The 18,711-nt window shown below is 29.0% G+C and overlaps 1 protein-coding gene across 3 annotated transcripts in view; it reads right to left on the bottom strand.

The window, feature by feature from the left end:
• LOC100575429 overlaps window positions 1-18,711 on the bottom strand; it is a 134,763-nt gene that overhangs the window by 33,451 nt on the left and 82,601 nt on the right. For all 3 annotated transcript variants that reach the window (XM_003243801.3, XM_008183838.3, XM_029490725.1), the window contains one exon: window positions 3,997-4,023. In XM_003243801.3, the coding sequence (XP_003243849.1) occupies window positions 3,997-4,023 (27 nt within the window). The remainder of the gene's footprint in view (window positions 1-3,996; window positions 4,024-18,711) is intronic.

The raw sequence follows: 18,711 nt of genomic DNA, 5'->3' as shown, positions 1-18,711 counted from the left end.
ATAATGTAAAGTTTCCAAAAAAAAAAAATAGAAACTAACTTTTTACCAACACAAAACATAATATCGTTATACATATTAATATAATTGCTTTATAGATTATTGTATGCAGTTTACAATAAATGATTACGTCTTCTATGGCCAAAGGGCAAAGAATAAAATATAATGGTTCACAAAAATGTTATAAGTTATCGATGAACGTGAGAGTATCTAGAAAGAAAAATAAATAAAGTACATGTTTAATTGATAAACCCAATACATTTAGGTGCTTTACATAAAAATAAAAATAAATTATAAATTACTAATTAGAACTTTAAACGTTTTGACTAAAACCAATAGGTATATGAGTATAATAAATTGAATGCATTATTATTACACCACAAGCTTCAATAAAACAAAACTAGCTTAGTTAGTCTCTTCTAAAATACAATTTTATAATACTTTCAATAATTAGTTACTTATTTGTATACCTGGGTATTATAATTTTAATATATAATTATCATGATTACTTTTGGTTGACATTTTATCGCCTAATGAAGAGTTATACAATATATGGGGCTGAATAATGATATTCGTAATACCACGAACTATAATTATGTGTATGCAATAATTATCTTTTGTCATTGTTCAATTATAGAAAATATAGATTGTCTGGAATATTCAATTACTCATTAATTGTTTTTTATCGTTTAAAGTGATAGTAAAATTGAGTATAATGACTATAAGCTTGAACAATCATTAAAAAAAAAGCTGATTATTATAATTGGATAGGCTAAAAAGCAAATATTTAAGTATTTATATATTATTATGGTTAGTTTAAAATGCTTCGAATACAATTGCAATACCTACCTAATAAGATTCCAATCAAAGGGCATTAGAAATAATTTAACTACCTACCTACTTATCTGCAATGTACTTGTATTATAGGTAATTTAAAAATGACATTTGATTTTGAAATAAAATTACCTACAATTATTATTTTTTTTTGCAGTGTGACCTGTTCTACATATGTCATATAAATTGTATTCAAATTAAATATTACTGTTATCCAAATTCCATATATGTGACATTATTTTTTAAAATTTAAAATACAATATCATAGCTGTATTTATACTTATAAGTTATATTATGTAGATCGAACTACAGATGAATAATAATTAATAAATTTGCATAATATAAATATTTTAACCAAAAATATTAGACGATTATTTAAAATATAATATTCAGTAGGTCAATAGGTACTTAATAACCAAAGACTTTTGAGTAGGAATAAATCATAATATTCTGATGCGTATAACTGTATACTGAAGCATTTATTATATTAATTTGATGTTTATATTTATTCATACTTAATACATACAAAAAATTGATGGCGTTTTAGATCATTAATCTTAGTAATTACTATCTATAACTACAATAACTATTTAAATCGCGGTGTTTATTCTAGTATTAGGTACGATTTAAAAAGTTATCCTTTGTTGTTATTTACAATTACCTATTTTTTTTTTGTAAATAGCTACTGTGTTACTACTCTAGCTAATGACGTAGAGGGGTAAATAATATTTCTTATTATGTTAAATTATAACTAATAAGTTATGTCATAAGTTTAAGTAAGTATTCATTTATATTATCTGTTTGAATAAAAAATATTATCATTAAATTATTTCATGAAAAAGTGTCAATATATATTTCAATTTTAAACATTTGTGTAGCCGTGTAGATATATAAATCTTAATAGGTTTTATGTTATAGATGCCTGATCAAAAACCAAATTAAATATAATTTTATAAATTAATCATTGGCTTAAAAAATATAATTTTTTTCCGGTATAAATGATGGGATAGTATTTTTTCCGTGATATAGGTAATGAATACTGATTTGCTTTGTATATAATATAGTAATGACTAATGAGTTATAACGAAGTTATATACATTTAAGTCTTTTCGAGTATAAACATAAAGATTATTGATCGTCAAATACAGTATATAGGTGCCTATACTTCAAACTAGGTAAAAGCAGCTATGGATATTATGTGTTAATTTACGTTTGCCAATTAATTTTATACGCAATCTAAAAAAATCTAAACGTCATGCTTGTGTTAAGTGTATATTATTAGTATATTATTATTAGTGTAAATATTAAGTTGTATCAATTTGTGTAGTCTATAAAAGCTAAACAGTATATATAGTTAATATTATATGTAAACATAATTGACATAGGTATTGGGGATAATAACAAATTAAATCAAAGATAATTGTTTTTTTAACCTGCAACCTGCGTCATAGAAATCCCCAATTGAAAGTTTGAGTGTTCAGATTTAACAGATTTGTAATTCCCTACAAGAAATAATATAAATACATTTGCGTTATGTTTTGATGTACATAATATATACTTAATATACTGATTATTAAAAATATGTTTGTAAACACGTCAAATGCAACCAAAAACATTACAAGGCATGATTTATGAATACACTAGATTATAAGCAGTGTCGCAACTAGACAAACTGGGACTCCAATGTAATTTCAGTTAATGAAGGAGCCTTAATTTATGTTTTTATTAGTCTTCCACGCTTATCCTATAGTAAAAAAAAAAACATTTGTGGTCGATCAATTGTTGATTAATAAGATTCTAATATTATACTTCATGATACAAATCAATATATACGCATTTTTTTCAAATTAAAGGACTATATAGTATTTAATTGTCAAGTTTTAATTTTCTATTAATATATCATATTATACATACACATGTACTACTATTAACTTTTAATTAGTATACATATTACCTAAACATATTTTATTTATATTTTAAAGATTTTTTTGTTGCAAAAGTTTTTTGATTTATAAAGGTAGCAGGTACATGTGTGTCACTTATACCTATACGTAAAAAAGGCGTTGATAGTATATACGCCGGACACCCATGAATTATTTAACCAATACATCAGTGACTATTCACTATCTATAGAATAGCACACTAATTCAGATTTCAGATAGGAGATAATATACTCGTCTTTGTATATTATACATTTCCACATTGTGCCCTTGATAATTTTAATTTTTCGTTTAAGAACATTTAACGCATTGGATCGTATTTCGTGAAATTTTTTTTTTTCATATACCTACCTATCAAAATATTGTGATTTAGATATTTTTTGTGAAATTTGTAATCAAATGCGGAAATAAGCTTTTATTAGTTTGGCCTGCAGAACTCCCTAGTGTCATTTAATATTGGGTGCCCCCGTGATCGAATCAACCCTCCCGATATAGTTGCTGCAAGTTGTGGCACTGACATAAAGTCAGCCACTTACAAATAAATTCGTATATTTAATTAACTTTAAAACTTTATTTTAATTTTTACTTTTTGGTAAAGAACTTTATCTACTAATCTTATATAATTAATTTAAGTTTTATATATAACTATTAGAATTGTCCACAATATTGTACAATATAAATAATTGTGCTATTTAATTTTTATTACATTTATACAATGTGATGTAATGATACATAGTTGATTATTACGTTGACTTAATCAAATCAGAAGACAAATATACAATTAATGATTGATAGAATTGAGAAGAATTGAGAAGATTTAGCATAAAAATATTATTTACATTCATTTTTATTTTTCATGATTTAACTTTTGTTTAAATAATGAAAAACTAGTTAACTAGGTTATGTAATAACTTTTTTACATCCACAAATTCACGTCATGTCGACTGAATTATGTAACATTTATATACCAATTTGTTTTTATTAAAAATATTTGTTTAATATTGTAAAACGCATCAAAACTGACATTGATCAATGATCACATAGGTGTATAAAATATCGTCGTATAGAAATACAATAATGTTTAGTACCTATAAGAAGATTAAAATTTTGTTATATATGAATAACATAGTTTTAGGTAGGTACTAAATATAATAAAAATATTATACCCAATTAATTTTAACATATTATTAGTTATTTAACAAATATAATAATGTTTGTGACTTACCGACATGTTCGGAGGAGTATTCTGGATCTAAAAATAAAAATAAAAAATAAATAAATTAGTTAAATATTATCTTTTACTAATAGGTAATTAAATAAATTGAACAATATTTATTTACACAATTATTGTTATGATTATTATTACCGGGATGATAATAATAATAATAGTAATAATAATAATAGTAATAATAATAATTTCTATTATTTATCCCCAGTATCAGTATCAGTACTACCTATATATGGCTATATGAAACGAATATTTTGCAAAATGTTATTAACTGTACAAAAATATATTATATTCAATGTTTGACATATTTTTCAGACTACAATAGATTATCGTTATGCTTTAGTAATGCATATAATTATAATTAGTGTAACGTAACTAGAATGATTACTACGGAAGTTGTAATGATGGTAGGTAGTTGTAGGTACTATGCGATGTTTTGCATATGCATTTACATTTTAAATAAATTTAAAGTATTAGAGTATTAGATGTGTATTATTCATTTAGAGTAGAGCAGGGAAGCTGTTTTATTATATTATATTTATATTGCAAAGTTAAACATTTCTTTAAAAAAAAATACCAACACAAATTGCATTTAATTGTAAATGTTGCGTACAGTTTTCAGTACTTATACTTAATAGTTTAAAATATATAATATATTGGTGAAAAATTATCTGAATTTTTTGTTGAGACTGAAGTATCGAACACATAATATTGATAAAAGAAAATTCACTGGGCTTCCCTCCTCATATTCATCAAAATCAAAACATATTTTTCTTCAAGTATAGTTTGATCACATTTTTTTTTTTATATAAAAGACAATAATTATTCATAATTATTGTAATTCAACATAGTCCGTGATTCCGTGCCATATAGACTTTTAATCGTATTAATCTATATTCCGTGTTTATAATTTAATTTCACTTATCAGGAATACAATACCTGTATACCATGCAAATAAAATTTGAAATACATTTTTATATCTTATTAATGATTATTCACTGTATTTTCTAAACTGCTGAAGAAATGATAAATAAAGAACCAACTGTACCATAAAATCTTGTCTTTTATCTTTTAACAGGGACGCATATAAGTTTATTTTAAGGGGATGGGAAGAATATGACATAAAAATAATAAATGTATTTAAACCTTGCGAAAATCGAGAGCCAATTTATTTTTTTTTTTGTTTCTTTTATGGACATAATATTGAGTTGTAATTTAGTCAGTAGCCAGTAGGTAAGAACTGGTAGAAATGATTCTTATCCATATTTTTTGACATATTTCCCTTTCGCGGTAGAAAAACAATACCAAAATAGTAATAGACAATAGTCCTTTAACCTCTTTTTTTCTCTCAAATTTGTTGTCAGTTTCCGAGAACCATTTCTTTATATTCCATCCTCCGACATCGCTATATTGATACCGACCATTCCTGAATGGAATAGTTTGATCGATGGAAATATAGTGAAACTTTAAATTATTAAAGCTGAAAAGCTAATAAGCTATAGTTAGCACATAACTCACTTGCTATACTTTAATACTGTTATTTGTTTTACAAATATTAAATTGATACAGAAAATTCCAATTTATAACTAATATAAGTAGTCAGACATGAGTTGTTAATATTAACAATACTACCTATTATATACACATTACACATGATTACATGGAGGTACTTCTTATAGACGCGCACATTACACTATGTACTGTTAGCTTAGTATTAGTACATTAGATTTAATGTCACTGTCAATATTAAAATAATAGGTACACATTATAACGCATTTATAATAAAAAAAAAAATTAATTCGTAGTCAAGTGCATAAAATTATTTTTCGAGATACATTTAAAGTTTTATTATCTAAAACCATAGAGATTAATAGACTCCAAGACTCAAGTGACAAGTGGTAGGTAAACGTCAGAATGGCATCATAATTCATAAATACATAGGTATCAGCTATTTCCTAGTATAATAGGGATTATTTTTGAATGACATATTTCGAGGCGAAATAAAAAAACTCATATAAAATCTGATTTGACCAAATAACGCGGTGTTAGATACAGTGTGACCTCTGTTTGCCAAAAAATTTTAATTCCCGTATGGTGTCCACTAGACATTATAATAGAGAGGTTTCACTATAGTTCTTTATTATTAAATGATTAGGTATGGCAGGCGTATAGAGTAGGACAGGCGGATAGTTTGAATTCGTGTTCTATGCTGAAAGTATAGATACCATAGACGTATAACACTGACAAACAAAAATACGTAAATTAAATAATATAATACGTGTAATGCTATTATGGGCGTATATAGGTGATTTATGCTTTACGCACCGTTACGAGCCAATGCACAAATGCACAATCACTACAATAATATATTATGATTATGTTATATAGCATTTAATATAAATGTATTTCATTACACACGAATATAATATGTATATCAAGTTCTACACGATACGACGTCATACAGGCAGGATATCGCTTGTATATATTATTATTATTATAGTGCACCTATGTGAAAAATAACCTCGAGAGGAATAAAATAATAATAATATTGTAGTTGTGATTATAATAAATACAACGCATGTATAATAATATGAAATAAATATACCGCAGCAGCCATCAGATATTATACGTCATAAAGGTGTATGTATAATAGTATATAGGCGAATATACCTGTACATGTGTGGCTTATTATTATAAGTAAGTAGGTATATACCAAAATATAAGTTTACATATATTTCATCGGAGATATTGTATATTCGTGAAAAATACGAGCGTGGAGGTTTTATGTTTCTGTAAACATTTTTACTATCTCGTTGTAAACTATATAGGTATATCGTATATAGGTATCTAGGTATCTGGTATATTATATTATGACATATTTTTCATCGTTCGGCGGTTTCCAATATTGAATATTATACGTATTACAATAATAGTCGCGGCCGGAGAACTGCGCCGCGGCGTCGCGTACACTGCACAAATGACGTGTACGCGTATATTATTACAATAACAAAATAAAATATTATATTATATAGGTCCGATGAAAATGTATCGCATAGATACTGCACGCGAATGTCACCGCGGGTACCTATATTATAACCTAACCTGCGTACAGGTATACACGCGTATACCAAAGTATATTGATGCCAAGGGCACGAAATAATAATCGGTAACTCGATTAAATTTAAATCTCGAAGAGACTTGAAGAAAGCCCGCCCGGCGTTGTGACACCGTCGTTCGTACAATATATTATAATATTATTACAATATATGCGAACGATTGATGCCGTCCATGTACCACGTGCAGTATACCTATATACCTGTACCTATAAGCCGCAGAAAATATTATGTATATCATTATCTGCGTTTTGTGGCGTACATATACTATATAGTCACACGTATATTATACATAGGTAGGTTCGCGATTAGCTGGCAAATAGGGACGCCGTTTTATATCGCGATTACGCAATATTCAAACTAGGTAGGTGCACGCGTGTTTTAATATTATATTATATTATTATGATATATACGCGAACGTTATAAGGCTTTCAAGAACACTGCAAACGCGCGGGGGAGAGAGAATAATTGCGATATACCTATACGCAGTCGACGAAATTTTACATAACGTCATCGCGTATATACCAATAAACGATCGAATGTTATACCGCGCGTACCTATATAGTCATCGTCAGTGTGCCATATATACGTAGGTAACGACAATATCGATCCCGGGTATAAAGGCATCGAGAGGAATTTAAAAGAAATTCCCGATATCGAGTCCAGAGATGAAAACATAATATATTATTTTATTTTATATTATAGTATTTTATGTTATTTAAACGATTTCTATCGGTTCAGTTACCTAGGAGGGGTCTCGTGTTCAAAAAAAATTGGAAAATCTCATAACATTAAAAACGTTTATATAGAAATACCGAAGGAATTCCATAGAGATAAAACAGCAAATATACTTAATACATATATAATATATTGTAGTAAGTAAATACTCATCTGCTGAGGTCAAATATAATATATAATAATGGGGCAAACATGGTTGGACAAAAGTACAAATCCTGTGGTACAGTAAGCTTTTTTTGTTACGTGCACTGTTCATAGACTTAATTTTCTTATTGGAAATATATATGATATACGTGAACGTTATAAGACTTTCAAGAACACTGCAAACACGCGAGGGGAGAGAAAATAATTGCGATATATATAAATATATATACGCAGTCGACGAAATTTTACATAATGTTATGGCGTATATACTAATAAACGATCGAATGTAATACCATCTCGCGAATATAGTAACCACCAGTGTGCCATATATATACGTAACGACAGTATCGATCCCGGTTATAAACTATGAAGGCATCGAGAGGGATTTAAAAAAATTCCCGACATTGAGTCCAGAGATGAAAACATAATATATTATTTTATTTTATAATATTATAATGTTATTTAAACGATTTCTGTCGGTTCAGTTATCGGTGGTTATAATATGTAATATGTAGGTATAAGTACCCTAGGAGGGGTCTCGCATTCAGAAAAAAAAATTGGAAAATCTCATAACATTAAAAACGTTCATATAGGAATTTCCGAGAGAATTTCCGAGAGATACAACAGCAATACTTAATAAATATAATATATTGTAGTTAGTAAATACTCATCTGTCGAGGTCAAAGATAATATATAATAATGGGGCAAACGTGGTTGGACAAAAGTACAAAAACATGTGGTACACTTGTACAGTAAGCTTTCAAAAAGTCTGAGAGCTTTTTTGCACTGTTCGTAGCCTTAATTTTCTTATCGGAGATATATATATATATATATATATATGGTATCGTCCATAAATAATAATTATGTAACTGCTATGACTCTTAAGGTGTACAGTACTACAGTGCAAAGACTTCACCATTTCTTCTGCTTCTACCGAAATATGAACAATTCTTCTGAAGCTCGTTAATTTTAAATACATTAATTTGTGAATAGTAAAAAGTATATAAGTATTTTAAAGGCACTTGTAAGTATAAATTAATGTTAGGGCTCGGTAGTAATTTTCGCACGGGGCCTCGCAATTGTTTTTAAGGACGGCACTGTCTATACTGTAGGATTACATACTAGACCCCTACCTATTATATGAAACAATTATTATATTATTGCCGACTGCATAATAATATGTACCTACCTATACGTCCTAATTTCTAATACGTTGACGCGTTTTACGAAACATAATAATAACAGTAATTTCGTAATGATCTAATCTTCTTTCTCGATTTCGATATAGTTGGTAATCTGCACGGTAATTGTCTTGGGACACATAAACACATTTTAAAACGTAGGTGTACTACTATTATAGGTAATAGCTGGTATTTGTAGGTATCGTATTGCCAGGATTTCGTGCCGGTTAGCACACCGGTCGTTTATTACGTTATTAAATACATATTATTATAATGATCTGCAGTATCCTGCCGGATGTGTTTGAAAATAGTAGAAACTTTTGTAAATCTTTTCCGTGTTTTTATTCGACTTACATGGGCAAACAATATAATTTCGCCAGTACAGGTAACAATGACATAATGGATATTTACACACATATGCATATACTGCAGGTAAAATTAATTAATGATGTAATAATAATAATGAGATATTAATTAATGTATACGTAGGTAATATTACCTATATATTACAGATAAGTGCAGGTGCTCAACTAAACGGGCGCAGTATTGTGTAGTGTGATAACGGAGTTTCAGATATCACGTCATACAAATATACAATAGTAGTGGTTGTAATGAATATGACGAAAAACAAACACTTGTTAAAAAATCATTTTTTTCGATCTGAGCTATATTACATTTTTACCAGTAATAAACATACAATGAAGGGAAGTATTTCGTATCTTGTATTTCTACTCAATAATGTATTTTTAATAACAACATAAACTATAATAAATATTAAATGCTTATCGAATTTTAATTTTCACTTTGCACACACACACAACCTAACCATTAATAAAGAAACTTTTTATTCGTTTCAATATAATTTTGAAGTGTTCCTCGGCCCCGGCTGAACGCATGTTTTCAACGTCCTAGTTAATTTATGTCCCAACTAGGTCAAAACTTTTGAACCATCATTTTCAAGTTTAGTAATTTTGAAAGGCAATTTGTCAACTTATTCGTCAAAGTTACTAATTTTATTAATAATATAGTTAACTACTACCTACATTGGTAGGTAATAATTATAATTACATATTCATAAATATCAAAAAAAAAATTATATAGCTTTCTATTTTTAAAATAATATGATATTGTAGGTATTTATTCGTTGCAAATGTATGTACTTTGCGTTCATTCAACACATTATTTAAATACAATTTCAAAAGTATTTAGGCCATCCCTGCAGTATATAATATATAATAATATAATATGTAGAATTTTCAATAGAATTGAAATAAATGTATACAACATTTACACATGTAAATACGAATTTATATAATTCATTCTCGTCAATGTGTGCGTGAGTAAATTGCAGAATAATTTATAATATAATATTAGATATTATTATACTTATGTGCGAAGGAATGAAAAAAATAACTGTAATTTTTATATCGACGCTGTGGGAGGGCATAAGGCACGTGCCCCTAGTGTCCTCTCCTGCAGGCTGCTATGACACTGCTGAATATAATATACAATAGGTATATATATATAATATAATATACATTATATTATTAAACATAATATATCATAATATGATACGTTCTATCTTATTTCTGTTTCGTCGTAATTGCACGTTCCTCGGCTCTTGTATAAAATTTATCGAGATCATTAAACAATTGTTAATATTAATCTGACGCGTACCTACGTTATAATAATTTATAATCAAGGTGTTATAATTTTTCATCGCCTCGGCGCTGCGGTGAAGTAAAATAATATAGTAATTACGCACGTGTTATTATAGTACTGCAAATTATAAAATACATAATGTAACTATTTTATAATAACCAGCTACCTAAATGTATAATATATATTATATTTATACAGGATATATATTGTCGTGTCAGGTTTCCAAAAAAAAAAAAATTATATATATAACATAGTTTTCGTGTGATTTAAATAATTTAATTGGAAAATAAATCCAATTTAAAGTTTTATTATTTTCTAAAAAAACAAAATGAAATGTCAAATTATGTATATTACAATTAAGTATTTATGGAGCTAACAGCAGTTGGAATTAATAATACATGGTTTGTATTTTGTTTGAAATTCAAAAAGTTATACAAAACTCAATATTTGAATTAATTTAGGAAAATAAATAATTTAAGTTGTAATTTTCAGGGAAACAAATTGTCAGATACGTAAGCATTTTAAATAGGTAACGTAAAAAAAAAAAAATTACGAGTTTAAATCGCACAAAAAAAATTGATATAAATGTTGTCATACTATATATAGAAATAATTTATTTAATAACAAGGAATTAAAAAATAATTCATTTAAAAAAAGTTATTCAAGAGTTCGAAAATACGGTAAGACACCTTGAATTAAAAAAAAACGATATTTAAAATTGGTTACAAGTGTACAATAGGAAAAACTGATTAATAAAAACAAAATATACACACTATTGCAATACTTATCATGATATTATAATAAATAGCTTCGAGCTCCCCAGTATACATGGTGACTACAACCTAGGTATATTACGATATTCTAAGCAGGTACTTACAAGTTACAAGATATACGCATTTAATATACACGTGTATAGGTAATTACCGTTCATATACCTAAGTAGTTTGAAAACGATATATTTTGTTGCATTTTGCAAATACATAAACGTTTATTTCCTCAATATAACGTCGTCTTCTATGCACATTGGAATAATATAATTATAGTATAGTAAAGAGCCATTGCATCGCCGTATACAAGATGGTTTGTGCTAGCGACCAATGGAGTGAAACCGCATATTATATTGCAGTCCACAATGGAAATTTATAAGTATAGGTGCCTATATATAACCTTAAAAATCCAGATGAATCGAAAAAGAGTTTCAAAATAATATATTGAACGTAATATTACTATAATATTAATTGTAACACAGACTATAACACTAGCTCGTGGACAGGAAATATTGCACAACGCAACAAACGAAATACGCGTATTTTAAAAACATTTTAGCTTGGTAATTTTTTTTTTTATTACTTAAAAATTAGGCGATTTCATACTATTGTTCGGTCGGACAAAAATGTCCTTGACTTGTGCGTTTGCCGAAACAATGCCGTGATGCATTAGTCATACACATATATTCGGATTGGAAACGATAAACGGAGGATCGGTCAAATTGTGTTCCCGTGTGTCCCGCAACGCGTTTTTCGGGTTTGGCCGTGTGAATTGACGTTACGAAAGTGCGCCGGTCAATAAAAAATTACGAATTCTGCTGAAGTGTCGCCCGCGGATCGTCTGCAGACGTGTCCCAGCACCAACAATAGGCAAATGTGCTTCGCGAGAACCGACGACTAGCCCTTCACATCATTATATATTATTATTATACCATTGATTGTACACGCTGCAGAAGTTTTTTGTCTGTTCTACCATCGCAGTCGTTATAATTCCGATCGCGCGTTCCTAATATATGGCTATAAAATATATACCTACCTACTGCATAATCCTAATCAACGGTTTCCGTCGTCTTTAAATCGTATTCCGAGCACAGAGCACTGCGGTGTCTTGGGTGGCGCGGACAATAGTACAAAAGCATAATACGTATTATATTATTACGTGTATATACAATATACGACGCGATGACGACCAACACGAACCACCCAAGTGCTTTCAGGACATGCGGTGGCGATCGAGGAATAAATAGCCAGGCCCAAAACCTTAAACGACGTGTAGTATATGCGTGACCCAACAGCGGATATCCGGACTAGGAGCCAGGAGGTATCGATAGCCCTATCTCGCCCACACAACCCGTATATAGTATAGTGGATTTCAATCAACATTTTATAAATAAATTAAAATTCCGAGAATGACGAGACAAAGTAGGCCGTCGGATAGATTTGTATATACTGTGGTTAAAAAAAAAAAAAAAACAATAATTTATGACTTCTGACAGCATGTAATATAATTATAATAAGATGTATTGTTTGTTGCAGTGCGCCCACGGATATCCGACAGCTACAGCGTTTTGACGGTCACGTCTTCGTCGTCAAACAAGTCTTGTGATACACGAGTGCTATTAAATTATCATCTATAATATCCAATGGTAGAAATTGGCTGGGAGATGCCAACCCGCCGAGCTATTGGTCCACCTATAGGGATGATGTATGACGTGTGTGTGTGGGAAGGGTTGTTAAAATTATGTAACTGTTTGACAGCTGCGTTTCAGGGAGAAACTTGATGTGTGAATTGGACCAAGATAACTTTAAATTATTATAGGACATGGGTGATGGGTATGACATACATTTGAACTGGGTCAAATGATTTTATTTTTAATAATAATTATTATTAAACATAAATTCAGAAGACACCGTAAATCACGACTCTAGGGAACGATTCCCAATGACTTCCAAAAAGGTTGGGTTATAGGTAAGGTATTAAAGGGCGGTGATGCCTATAGTAAATAAAATATATTGAATAATATTTTACGAAGAAATTGTTTTAATTTGATACCATTTCTAAATTCAAATCAAACATATTTCACTTTTGCAGGCTACAAAAATATACGAATGACCTTTCTGCTTCAAAGAACAACGGAAAAAGCTCCATCAGCATAATATTTATTTACTAGTGATATTTACTCGGTATAAACATGACATACCTAGGGAATGTAATATTATATAGATATGCCCACCTAATAAAAATATTATATTATTTTCTCTAAGTGAAATACGATAGTTGTTATTAATTTTATGTTATTATAATGTGTGGGTAGTTAATTTATAATATTAATGTATTAATGATTAGTGTACTGTCATAGATTTTCACATAGAATAGGTATAGATTGTCGATAACTTTTTAGTCGAATATTATTATACCATGTAAGTAGGTACCTAATATATGTTAAAATATATTGTGTATCCACCCCGGCCCCATCCACAACTTGTTCTAAGCCACTTGGAACATTGACAATTTAATATACTTTTATATAATATATTATGCATGACATAAGCCAAAAGGTATATAATATACGGATTTCGTAGACCGGCGCGTTCTATATATATATATATATATATATATATATATATATATAAGTAGTATGTACATTGTACATAGAATAGAACCTATATCCTATTATACATAGTAATTAGTATATATATGGTATATCATAATATCACACCCACCCATATGCCTACTTATATATTATATACTTTATGTGTATAATAATAATATTATATATATACCTACGGTAAATAGGTGCATAAAGAAGTGCCTACGCTGTTATTATAATGCATATTATACGTATAGTATGCCGAGTGTCTATGTACAACGACACATTGTTTCCGACAACCAAAGTCCATTCATTCGAAGTATAATATTGTAATCGAGACCGGATTTCGTCTTCTAGCCGGCTGCAGCGGCGCTATTTTGCGCGTTTTTTAATTTATATAATCGTAATATATTATGCAGAGGGGAAACCGACGCCCGTGCGAACTTGGACCGGTCGTCGTTACGCAACACCACAGTTAGAGTTTGCAAAAAATTTCGTATGTGATGCGTAATAATAATAATAGTTATATTATAATTTATAACATCATAGTCGTATATTATCGTCGGTTTGGCGAGCGCTTTGCAAATGTTTTAATAATATTCTACACGAATTTTTTTTTTCGTTGTTCGAATAAAGTTTTGGTTTCGTTCCCTGCGTTAACAATGGCGACAGCAGTATATACCTAAAGCGCATGCAGCCGTACACGATATTATTATTATTATTATAATGTACAGTTGGCGGTTTATCGTTTCTTTTTTATTTCCATAGTCGTTGGTTTTTGAACAACCACATCGGCGAAAATGGCACGTGCCATATTATTATGTATAATTATATAATGGGTATACAGCGCGGTGCCGCTTTTCATTATTTCGGTCGATGGCGGTGCGTTTTTAAAATAAATAATTAAAAAACAGTTATTTAAAGTGCCAATATGTTTTTATTTCGATAGCTATTCATCCAAACGCTATATTTTTTTTTGCATATTTATCCAATCTTTTACCATTTGTTCCTAAGTGGTTTTGACTTTTTTTTTTTTGAACGACAGCAGAATATGCTTGTAAACATTTCGGCGTATGTCGATACTTTACGATAAGGGCGCATAATATTATTATAACGAATATCAAACCAATAGTTTTTTTCTTTATAAACGATTAAAGCTTAGACGCGTGCAGCTGTACCGCCTTTATCCTGTCACTTCACACATCCTCTCACAACATAAACTTTGAATGTTATTACGAATAAAAAAAAAGTTGTGAGTGCTATATTCGTAATCGTACGTTGACATATTACGATAAAACAAATTCTACCTTGGAATAAATGAAGTTAAAAAAATATGAATTTTCGGTAAGACAAAAAAATAGTAAGAATAAACTTGAAAAATGTGCCAAATCAAAAATTTAATTATGCGTTAGATAATGGACAGGTACTTCTAAGCGAACTAACGAGCTTTTTTTCAAAGTAAAACAAGACAATTAAGATTACCATTGATATTGTACTGTTTTCCACCAAAAAACTGTCCAAAAACGAATAAAATTCGATTCACGATTAGGTTACAAAAATACAAAATGTAAATATTTAAAAAAATCTTCAGCTAAATAGTGTTTGGGAATAATGTATAATATAACAAATATAAAATATAACAATATTATGTGTATAGAATTAAAGAACATTAAAACAATGTTATAGGTAATCATTGAGTATATAATTCCATACGTATTATAATACTAACAGATATCTATTTCATTATTGAACAATAGTTGGATTAACAAAAAAAAAAATTATTTTATCACAGTTTAGTATAATTTAACCTTAACAGATTTTAAATATTTTAAAATGTAATGATAAAAGTACACAAAAGTCAAATAAATGAACAATTAAATCAATAAGTATTTAAATAATCACATCATAATTAAAAGAAATTGTTTACTTAAATTATCATATATATAGGTAATATTAGGTATGTATAAATATACATATCAGTATATAACATTATCACCATTATTGCTGTAGTCGTATTATTACGGTCTTGATGATTATTTACAAATTTCAAAGCACTATTACACGTAATAATACTTGGCACATTAAACACATTGGCTCAAAATTAAAAACATTGGTTCCCAAATTATCTTTGACAGAAACGGACTGTAATAAATTCACATTATTTCGGTGAAAGATAAACGCCCTGTATACTGCCCCAGTCATCCGCCCTTCGACGGTCTTACTTGTTAGTTATTGTAGAAGGTACCTTCAAACGATATAGGTACAACATAGGCACCTAACTCAGGGACAAGTTATCAATAAAACACTGGGGGGCCGAAGCCACCAATTTTTTTCGTTAGTCTCGTGATCACGGTTTACGCAATAAGTAACTCCCACCCCCAATCAATAATCATGTATAAAATATATAATAATGGCTCACTATAGCCTATAGGTACTCTCGTTATTAATTTACAACAATATAATTAACCATAAATGTCAAATTGCCTAAATTATGAGGGTGCTAATTTAAAAACTGGTAATAATAAAATCCTCCCCCCAAAATACGACTGTACCGCGTACTACATGGTCTACCTATATTAGCAGTACATAACCCATACGGCCATACCTATATACATAGGTAACAACGCGATAACGATTTTTTTCTAAAGGCACGCAATGATATAATACATATTATGTATATTATATTACAAGACATATATAGGTGGTAATGTGGTATATACGTATACCTATAATCTATACATTTACTGCAGTAGGCGTATTTAATATCTAACAGTGCGAAAAGCAACCTCGTGACTGCTATGATTATAATATAATATATTAATATACGCAGAGATGGACGAAGAAAATGAAGTATGAACTCGAGTTAGTTCAGTTAAGTAAACGTTAAGATCGTTAAATTCTAAGAAGTTAGCTGTAAACAGTATATTTAACTCTGAAAGTTTAAAGTTAGATAATACAATAGAGCAAAAGATTAACTCAACTCGATTCAAAAAAAAAATATTACATTTTTTTTTAATTAACACTTGGGTCACACGCATACTTATATAGTGATATTGTGTAACTCTAAAATTTTTAACTTTAGGCATTATTATTTACTTTAAAATTAATTCCATACTATGCCTTCTAATTGCACATCATAAACATAATATAATAGCTGTAATGTTTTATGCAATTACACGTTTGTGTCATCAAAATATTTAAACCAAGGAATATTTATTTGTTTGTTTGTATTTGAAACCAATGTATTATAACGACGAGATCAAAAAATAAAGTCATTTTAACTATACTCTGCTGTTTCATATAATATAATCTAAACATGATTTTAATTAATTTATGATTTTTAAATTTAACTAGTTAAATTGAAAAATCTAAAAATAATATAGCTTTAACTTTTTAACTATAGTTAATGCCCACCATCACACGTCAAACTTCAATAGAACAAAATAACGAATTTTCATTATTGTTGCTAGTTGAGACTTCATAACACGGAAGTTTCACAGTATTATGTGTACTATATAGCGATTAACATTATTATATTGTCTGTTTAAGACCTAATAATTGTTCACCTGTTTGTGTAAGAGGATGTCAGCGCAATATATTTACTCTCTCCAGCCCACGCGCAAGATTGATAAAATGTTTTCACTAAAAATTGGTTTTTTTTTATGATTTTTGAGTACCTAATCCAAGAGTAAATCGCAAAAATTATAGAGGATAAAACTGTTCAGGGTATGTAATATCGGTTTTATATTTTATTATTATTTGACTTTGTATTCGACGCTTTCAAAATAAAAAAAAAAAAAATGTTTGCAAATTTATAAATATGATGTTTAATATGTTTTGATACAATATTTAGACAAATCGTTGTATCATTATACCCTCAAAAATATTATTCTCTGTCGTTTTTGTAATAGGCAATTTAACTCTAAAATTACTAGAAAACAGAAAAAAAAATGGTGTTTCTGCGTAAAAAAAGTTTTGTCTATGGGCTAGAAAGAGAAAACAAATAGTGCGCTGATATCATCTAAAGATACTGTATAGGTAGCATGTTTTTGTGCTGAACACGAAATATTTTTACTCACAAATTTTTTTTTATTGAAATTTGTCTGACCGTTACAGTAAGTTGCCGCGACAACCAGACAATAATTACATTTATATCGATTAATTGTAATTATGGGTTATATCGCTTAATCGTCATTCGATTATATCGATTATTTCCTTGACGATTTCGTGGAGCCTATTTCGCGTTACATTTGCAATGATAACCAAAAATTCAAATAAATAAATAAATAATATTATATTGTTAATCGATTTTGCGTTACATAATAAACCATAATATCTTTTTGACAAATTAGAATTTTTTCGCGGTTTATTCGTTACATAATTATTATCAGAACAGCGACTATCCCAAAAACCAGTGGCGTATTTAGAAATTTTTCATAGGGGGGGGGGGGGATCCAGGACTCCAGCTAATAATCACATTCAAGTGGGGGGGGGGGGGGGGGCCCCACCAAAAAAA

The sequence above is a fragment of the Acyrthosiphon pisum genome, chromosome A2, assembly GCF_005508785.2.
Source record: "Acyrthosiphon pisum isolate AL4f chromosome A2, pea_aphid_22Mar2018_4r6ur, whole genome shotgun sequence".
Taxonomy (NCBI): Eukaryota; Metazoa; Arthropoda; class Insecta; order Hemiptera; family Aphididae; genus Acyrthosiphon; species Acyrthosiphon pisum.
This window is presented reverse-complemented; position numbering and strand designations above follow the sequence as displayed.